At 34.3% G+C, this 9,638-nt stretch overlaps 1 protein-coding gene and 2 long non-coding RNA genes across 3 annotated transcripts; 2 read left to right on the forward strand and 1 right to left on the reverse strand.

Annotated features, from left to right (window-relative positions):
* Positions 1-5: 5 nt before the first annotated feature.
* On the reverse strand, positions 6-1,567 carry LOC103461024 (heat shock 70 kDa protein 12A-like; the record flags this gene model as incomplete). The annotated part of the gene is made up of 3 exons (XM_008403341.1): positions 1,279-1,567; positions 204-428; positions 6-131 (listed from the first exon to the last, which is right to left on the reverse strand). Coding segments are annotated over exons 1-3 (633 nt in total), but the record flags the coding sequence as incomplete, so codon positions are not given.
* Positions 1,568-2,204: 637 nt separating this feature from the next.
* LOC103461022 (uncharacterized) lies at positions 2,205-2,786 on the forward strand. The gene is made up of 3 exons (XR_533034.2): positions 2,205-2,289; positions 2,416-2,463; positions 2,739-2,786. It is a non-coding gene; the product is annotated as an uncharacterized LOC103461022 (long non-coding RNA).
* A 4,482-nt stretch (positions 2,787-7,268) lies between these two features.
* Positions 7,269-8,455, forward strand: LOC103461023 (uncharacterized). The gene is made up of 4 exons (XR_533035.1): positions 7,269-7,347; positions 7,493-7,540; positions 7,673-7,711; positions 8,357-8,455. It is a non-coding gene; the product is annotated as an uncharacterized LOC103461023 (long non-coding RNA).
* Positions 8,456-9,638: the final 1,183 nt, after the last annotated feature.

The raw sequence follows: 9,638 nt of genomic DNA on the forward strand, positions 1-9,638 counted from the left end.
TCCAGTTTGCTTTCACCCCGGTTTTCTGCTATGAAACCTTCAGATGATAGTTTCTTACAGAAGACTGAAGCTGCTTCTGGTTCCAGAGCAAACACTAGATTGTTTTCAGGTCCCTCTGTCACAATTCCTGCCTGCAAGCAATGAGAAAATGCATATTTTGAAACATTAAGGACCACTGTAGTGTAATAGTCTGTGAGTTTTACCTGCATTGCAGCTTCTCTCATGAACTGTTTGGCTGAATGATCCCAGATGGCAGGAACAGTCAGCACCCAGGTGAAGTCAGAGGCTGTGAACGAAGTTCCTTCAGTGTTTTGTTGAATGGTTTTCAGAGCGTCTTCTTTCAGGAATCTTAAAGCTTCTGTGAAAACCTTCAGAGCCTTCATTTCTCTCCCATTGGCAGCTTTAAGTGTCAGGTCTGTGGTGAGTTTCTAGAGATATTTGATATTTTGTTCAGTGAATAGAAACATAAACAAATTATTTTGAGGAGAAAGCAGAATATTGTAGTAGAAATTATGTTGCAATATCTTAAAAAAACTGTAAGATTTTAAAATGTAATCTAATAGCTCAAAAATCATTTTTAAAAAATCAAAACAATTAAAAAGAAATTCAGATATAAAAAGAGACTGTTACTGTCAGAAAGCCATTTGTTACCTTAAAATGCTGTTTGACATTAGTTCAGACAGATATAAACAGAGCATCATTCAGATGTGAAAACAAGAATTTTATGGCAGACATAATGTTATAATAGTGTAAGAATATAAATGTACCACAGTTGCAGTATGTAACTGTTTAAAACAAATATGTTCTTTAAATATTTGTTAAAATTGTCACTATGTTGTGATAGTATGTTATGAGACACTTCTGTGAAAAAATCAATCACCTCCACATCCTCTCTGAATTAGTATTACAATTTGAAGAAATGAACCACTCCTGATCAAAAATCTGTCAGCGTCAAGGGGAGGAGGGTCTTAGTGCTGTCAATCAACCATGCTAACTAGCCAAGTATTCACCACAGGCTCTGATGTCAGGAGGAAACTACAGCTTAGCAGAGGAAAAAGGGGTGGAGGTAGTGGCCATCACCATATGGAGGGTGATTGACAGCACTAACACCCTCAAAGGCAGAGGAGCTTGATTTCTTTACTGTTTCACTATCTCTCACAGTGTCAACATATATGCAAAAAATTATATATGTTTTATTAAAGTGACATACTTCAGCATTAATCAATTATATTATACTAAAACGCTCAAATATATTGTTGATAAATATTGATTACTCACCTTGTCATAGAGTGACATCTTAAAACAATCAAAGAAGAACTTCTCTCTGGATTCTTTGCCTGAGTTCTTTAAATAAGTCTGTCTGGCTTCATATCCAAAACTGACAAACTGTTGATATTTATCAAACAGGATGCAGGTTGGAGTCTTTGGGGTTTCCAATCCAACTTCTTCACCCCAAAACTTCACATGGGGGTCTACTTCTTCTTCTCTGGATGTCAAACTGAAAGCGTATCCACTGTATGTGGTTCCAAAGTCTATACTTATGATGTAAGATTCCCCCATTGCTGGAACAGGTCCTGCAGGTTGTGTTGACGAGAAGAATCAGAAACTGAGACACAGGTGTTTCAGGTAGATATTTATACACTTTTACTGGGCAGGACTTACTGGAAGTCCAACCCTTCCACAAAGCGACATTTTGATTTTTAAGAATGTCATCTGTCTGACATATTCAGTTTGAACCAAACAAACCAGAGCAACAAGTGATACGACTGTAACTCCAGGTAAGGGCATTTAGTTTTGAACTAAGTTTTAGAATGAAATGTGCAATTGATTACCAATATATTCTGTTTATAATCTAAAGACATTTTTATTCAAATTCATAAACAGCTAAAATATTAAAAAACCATGAAGTAATCATATTTAGGCAGATTCCATGGAAGGAGTTAAATGGTATGAATCTGAATCCTCCAAAAATAAGTCTAGTGTTTGGTAGTTGGCCAGATTTTAGGACTTTTAAAATATTGCATATATACAGTTGATACTTACCAAGAGACATGTGATTCTATAAAACACTCTTCTGTGAAGAAACACAGTCGTGGTCTTGGAAAACACAAATTGTTTTTACTCTCATGGAATAATATATGGAGAAGTTATGTGTGTACTTAATTCAACATGATTGTACAATTGCTTTATTAATTAAAGATTATGTTGTCTCATGGATGGTATCAATTAATACTCCTTGTTGTTTCTAAAAGTTGAAGACATGGCTTCTCCATCTCATAATGAGATAAGGTAAATATGTGATTTTTATTTCACAACAGTGCAAATAATTTCAAGAAATGTTAATGTCATGTAAGCAAAGTGTCCTTTAGTGCATCTTTTTCTGTTCCTTTTTTATTCTGTACACTTTATGTACAGATGTATATTAGAACAAGCAGAAGGAAACCTGATCTCCCTCAACAAACGGTACTGTACCTCAACAAATGGCAAGATTCTTGGAGTAAAACTGAAGAAACTTTCTGAGCATTTGCTAGTTTTACTTGTTCCACCCAACATAATAAATAATAATAATAATAATAAGTACATTTTTATCACTACAGGCTTTCAGATCACACTTTTTGGATAATTTTTTTGACAATGGATTCATTGAACTCATTGCAGCTGTCTGACAGTTTGTTTTTTCTATGTCACATGTATGTCCTGATTTACATTGCCAACACATGTCTCATGATTGCATGAAGAATTGAAACTGTGGAAGGCAAACAACAACAGCAACATAATAAGATAAGGTAACTTTTTAGATAAATTTGACTGTAACTAAACAAAAACATGCTGTTTTTAAAATCTTCCAGCAAAAGACCCAAGTGTACCAACATGTTTAGTTGATAAGTGAAACAGAAAGGATTTTGTAGTATGTTCCTTAATCTTGAGATGTGATCAATGTCCTTTTATGATGGATTAGCAAAGATGGATGTTTTGACTTCTTTGGGCACAAATAGCCATCATCTCTGTCAGTGGAGTGACTTTTCTTGTTTTTCCTGGTGGGTTGACATTAACGTCTGGGAAGATCGTAGGTGAGGAATGTTTTTTTCTAGTAAATTCTGATAGTGATGGAATGAACTGATCCGTCAATGATAACATTGTTGAAGACATAGTTATGTTGATAGGTCTCTGGTTGCGTCCACTTGGGTCCTTGAGGGCTCCGTCTTAATTTTGGATTAATCTCGAGTTCTACAAGGTTCAAGTTTTAAGGTAACAGGTTTCCAAACAGAAACCAGACCAGTTTATATTAGGGTTTTGTTTCAGTTGCCAAGAGTAACCAAAACAGATAGTGAGATGAGTTGTCTAAATATAATTTAAATTAAGTGGTTACATAAATTGTCAAGTGTTAAAACATAATAGAACGTATTTGTGAGTTTTTGGTATGCCCATAAAGCCAATCTACAAGCATATCTGCAAACAACAGCAATGGATGACAAAGCTGCATCTCTTGGCCCTCTGGAAAGAGACCAAGATCTAAGTGGAGGCTGAAAAAGACGGCGTTCACATTGTGCAAAAAGCAGCTATTCAAGCCTAAAATATGCCATATGTTTATTCAACGCTTCATTAGCAGACTTTTTTCTTGGAAATGTTTCTTATTCTGACAATATGTAGTTTTAAAATTAATTGTGATTAATTAATTACACATCCTGCATTCGATTAAAAAGTTCCACCACTAATAAATATAAATGTAAAATCCATTGCAGACTCACCTATAAAGCAGGAACATCTCATCTAGCCAATACATTATGAGAAGTAAATTCAGCAGAAATAATCAATGTGATAGATTTCAACAAGCTGAATCCCGTGTTTCATGTTTTATCTTTTACTCCACAGAGCTGCTCTAACAGACAAAGAAAAGGAAACTGAAGCAATTAATGAAAGGTACTTTACAGTTTTGATGAAAAACACCAACTTTCACTATTTAAAATGTTTGTCACATTGTAGGGTAGGGTACTTCTGTAGAAGTCTCCCTTCAGAAATGTTCTGGCATTGTCTCTAAATCCATTTAATAATAAACCCTTTGCTATTTTGTCATCCCCTGACAAATTAGATTAAAATCAACGGAAGCCATCTTCTTCTAGTGTATAATAGTATAGTTTAGATCTTTAGTTTGATTTATCTTTAAATATTTTTACTGTTTGCCACTTTGTAAACTAATTTAAATAAAATGTATTTTTTTATATTACTCCAGCGTAATGACTTTCTGCTTCGTTTTTCTTTTTTGGCCACTGCTCTCCGCCGCTGTCCATAATCAGAGACAATGGGTCACGCAAAATCCATATTTAAATAGTGCTGTCTTAACTACTGTTGTTGCACAATATCTTTGTAGATATTGTGCAACATGCTCACTTACTGTGTTTACTTTTTTCTACTTTCTTGTTTGTTTTTTGCTTTATTTTGTGAATCTTTGTCCTTAAAGCAGCATTATGAAACTCTTATAAAATATTTTTTGTTGATTGTTACTATGTCATGAGATTATCAATCAATCAATAACATTTTATTTGTATAGCACATTTCAGCAGCAAGGCATTTCAAGGTGCTTTACATAATTAAAAAATAAAAATAGCACGGGACATTGAATAAACAGTTATCAGAATTATATTGTTTATATGAGAGTGCTATCTAGAAACAACCAATCAGAGCAAGGAGGAGGGTCTTAGAGTTGTCAATCAGCCCTCCATGTAGCGCTGCCCATTCCCCCGTCTTTCTGCTTCCCCTATACTCATAACTTTAAACCATTGAGTGCAAATAGAAAGGGCAACAACTCTGCATTTTATTAAAAAAAAAGCACTTTTACAATCGAAGCTACATATTTGACATATTTTTAAAAATCAAACTTTTCTTTTTTTGTTATGATTTTTGAGTATTATAACATCCATTGACACTTCTGTGTTGTTTTTAAACAGAATAAATGAGATGAACGGAAACCACCAAAAGATCAGGTAAACATGTTTATCTGTTTTGTTTAGTTGAAATGACATATCATAGCATAGCAAATTGAGAGATATGTGTGAAATTATTTATTTTCGACAACATTGCTTTGTTTATTATAAAATTACTTCATGTCCATTAGTGACTTTCTTCATCAAAACTTACATTATTTGATTTTTCCACAGAAAAGCTCGTATTAATAAGGAGGCTCTGAGAAAACTTAAAAACAGGTAATACTCATGAAGGGGTGTTTTTAAAACATTGTTTACTACAAGTTGTTTAATACATCTCATTATTTCAATGGAAATATTTTAAAACTGTAAAACATTGTCTCTAAATCCAATGTCGGTGTTGCAAACCGGCACTGAGTGTCAAAATATAGCTTCTGAAAACTGTCATTATTGGAGAAAATATATGTGGGCAGTTTTATCCGCTTTATTAGTCTTTCAAATTATTTATTCTAAGTGGCAACATTTCCAACATAATTCCTCGTTTTTGACCAAGCTGAATAAAAACAGTAATTGCATATAATTTTCTTTTCAATGTTCTTAAAGGCTTAAACAAATTGAGGAAAAGCAACATGAGCAAAATGACCAGTTAAGGTACTGTTTTACACCAAATTTAATCCATTTTATGAGTTATTCATTTATCCGACTCTGTGAATTATTGATAAACTCAATGGGAATAAATCAAGTGCACAGCAAATTTGGAAGTGTTCCATCAACTCATACAGAGTTAACTTTTACACTTTTAAGGTGTCTATTAGGTACTGGATGGTGTAGAAGTTACACTTTTGAATGTGTTATTTCTGATAGAGTTAAATCAACACTCTCAGTAGTTGAAATCAAATACACTTCAGTGTTAATTTACCCAAAAACTAGTGTATATTGTCAAAAGGTACACTTTGAATGTGTTAATCTAACACAGAACAGTGTAAAGAATAGAACGACATAGAAATCTGGGTTTTAAAATTCTACTGGCAGGGTATGCTGTGGTGGCGCCGGGGTTAAGCACTGCCCACATATGAAGGCTCTAGTTTTCAATGCRGCTGTCGTGGGTTTGCTTCCTAGTCTTCCCCTTCTCTCATTACCCACTTTTCTGCCAATTCACTCCAGGAATCAAACCTGTGACCACCGGCATGAGGACTAAGGCCTCAGTACATGGGTTGTGCCTTGCCCCTTCGCCACCACAGCACCCAATCTTGATATTTGTTGCCAAGTGACTGATGATGACTGTTACCACCCCTTTGTGAGGAGGAGGGGAGTAACACGACAACCACAAAAACTTGACAGAGTCCAGGTGAATGTTTTAAAAAGGAGGGATTTATTGATAACAAAAATCCCAGAAGGCTTGTACAAACTGTGGGGGAGAAAGGGTCGGTTAGGTGGTGCCAAATCAAAGAAAATAATAAAACAGGGCCTAACTACCGTCTATGCTAAAGAAAAATAGAAAACAAAAACCCTGCCTACCTAATCTAACAAAAGTTTCCACCAAAACTTTACATGGATGGCACCCACCTACTTACATAATGTATAACAGAAAAACACCTACGTGATGACATGTACAGGGTACCCCAAACTTACCTCGCCCTCTAACTCCCACCACAAACCTTCACACCAAGAGCAACAATGCATGCGTCAGGTAACAAAGTCAGTTGAAGAGAGAGACATCTCCAGCTCCCCAGCTGGGATGCTTATATAAGGCCTCCCTGGATGCTGATTGGGCTTTGGTTGACGAGGATCAATCAGGGGAGATTGACACCAGCTTTCCCTACTACCTGTGAAGAGACAAACAAAAGAGGGGGGAGGGAATAGAGAAACAAACAGCCTGACAGGCATGTAACAATGACGTTGGTGACAAGCTTTACCCAGAATGCACCTGGAGAAAATAAGGACGATTAATTTGTAGTTTTGTGTCATAAAGTCAAATATAAGAGTGAAAATAAAGCCAGTCATGTGGCACAACATTTTATTCAATATTTTACACCCACTGTGTCACTAAAATCAGTCAGTCTAGTAAAGTTTTTAACAATCATGAGTCAACAATGGAACACCCTAATATATAAGCTACCTAAATCAACACCAGACTGAGTGTTGAGTTAGAAATCAATACTTGACTGGACTAACTCTTTGGAACACTTAGAGAATCAAACACTCACCAACGCTCATGTTGTTGAATTAACACTGTATTCTTAACATTCCACACTTGCACTGTAAATCTGACACTTCTGAATTTGCTGTGTGGCCATGGTATTATCTGAGTGAGGCTAATAAAGATTCAATCCTAAACTCTTTTATTAAATAGTTTTATCTGTTTCTAACCTCACAGATCTGATTTGGATCAAGAAGAGGAAAATCTAAGATTAGTTAAAGAAAGGTACTGCAGATTTACTCCTTTGATTATAAGATTATAAGATTTTACGTTTGAACTTTAAATCTTCTCATGATATATTATCTTCACATGAAGAAGCACAAGCATTAGTTTTACAACTAAACTAACATTTTGTAATATTTGCCAAAAGTTTCAAACAGATTAAAAATCTTCAACTACAAAAGCATAATTCAATAAGGTAAACTTTTTTTGTTCTTTTAGTTGAGTGTGACACATTTTGAACAACTGTGTATCTCTGTACACAAAGCAGTAAATTCAGTAGGTGATTTTTTTTTGACAACCTGACATTAATGTGCATTTTATTTCAAAGATCTGAGCTGCATGAAGAAGAGGAGCGTCTAAGATCAAGGTATGAATTAAAGGACAGATAGAAAATATTATTTTGATAAAAATTGAAAGCATGTTTGCGAAAACTACCAGTGGATTCAGTTAACCTACTTGAATTAATTCTGTAGAATCAGCAACTCTACGGGAAACTTAAACGTTAATTTCCATAGAACAACTAGACTTATTGATTAATATTTTATCTTGTATCATAAATTAATGTTACATATTTATTGTCAATGTCACAAGTCCAAATAAAGTTGGAGAAAATATTCTTTGATGTCAAGTTATATGCTATCAATCAACTTTTGAGACAGAATTGGAAAATTAACCAAAGTTAAAAAAAAATAAAAATCCTAAAATACATATAATGCACAAGTTTAAAGTAATTAGATTTGTAGCCACAACGTGACACCCTATTTACATAATCTGTTACTGTGACGACAAAATATGATATCCAACGATTTTATACCTTAAATTTAAAAATTAATTTTCTCAGAAATAGCAGGCCTGTAATATTTGAAGTGGCACACCTGTATAGGAATCCACATTTACTTTTCCTCTTAGCATAGTATTAAATTAAGAAAATAACCCTTCCTTAAACAAGAAGATTTTTAGATTGCTGCAATTGTTTCTATCATTATTTTATAGTTTTGTTCTGTTTTTTCAGCAACGTGAACAACTCAACAGTTTTCCAGACCGTGACGAGGCCAGTGAGATGGCTGTTCAGCTGTTTCGCTAATTCCTGGAATGGGACTGGAAACCAGAACCCCAGGTTAATCTACGCTGGCACATGTTATATCTAAAAACTATTTATTCGGGGTTTTATCAATTTCTTTTTATTGTTTCTTTTTTTCCAGTTAATGGCTGCTATAAATACAGTAAACATGATTTCTTTTTTCTCCTTTTTATATGAGTTTCAGAACATAAAACCAATTCAAATATTAGTCCAAAGCAACACAAGTAAACCAAAAATGTGTTATAAAATTAAGGTGTTTATTCTTAGAGGAGAAAAACATCCAAATTTACATGGCTCCATGTGAAAAAACTGTTGTTCCCATAAAGCAGCAACAACTGAAAACAAGGATTTGGGATAAAATGCAGTGAGATGTTTCCAACTATAAAGGAATTCTGGTCCAATCTAATTAAGCTGTCCACTGCTCAAAGGCAGATCCAACTTTCTTTTACATCTGGAGGGAGCTGAAAGTATATTTTCTTATATTTTCTAGTTTTGGGCTGGAAGAGTGCATTGATCGCACTCTGATTATTTTTTCACCTACAGAAGGACCGTCAGACTTTAAATCCTTTTCATTCCTTCCATCAATGTTACTTGGTATTTTTTTCCAAGAACAAAATCTCGATTTGAGCATTTCTGTGAAAAATAAATTATGAAAAGCTATAAATTAATTTGACTAAATTGACATTTTTGTTGTTTTTTAAGCAATGAAACTGAATATGACCATGAAGACCAGCATCATGAGATAAGGTAAACTTCTGTCTGATTTTAATCCTCAAACCACAGAAAATAGCTTGGCTAAAAACACGCCACCTAACCTAAATAATGTAAAGTTCCAAGCTGGTAAATTTCTCTGACTATTGTGTTTGGGTTAAGTGTATTTTTTGTTCATTTGTATTTTTACAACTGTCTCACTAATTTTACAGATCTGCTTTGGAACAGGAAAAGGAAAACCTAGACTCACTCCTAAAAAGGTACTGTTCGGTTCATAGACCCTAAAATATGTGTCCAAGATGTTAACTTACACTGACGGTTAACCAGATTTGGTGAATAGAGAAGAAATGTGAAAAAATTAAGAAAAACAATCAAAAAAATTATGGACAACTCTGACCATCCTCTTGGGAAAACAGAAGATCTTCAATCAGAAGCTTCTTCAAATTCATTGTAATACAAGCGATCTTTCTTAACAACAGTCATCAGCATCTAGAACAATGTT

The sequence above is a fragment of the Poecilia reticulata genome, unplaced genomic scaffold (genome assembly GCF_000633615.1).
Source record: "Poecilia reticulata strain Guanapo unplaced genomic scaffold, Guppy_female_1.0+MT scaffold_471, whole genome shotgun sequence".
Lineage (NCBI taxonomy): Eukaryota > Metazoa > Chordata > Actinopteri > Cyprinodontiformes > Poeciliidae > Poecilia > Poecilia reticulata.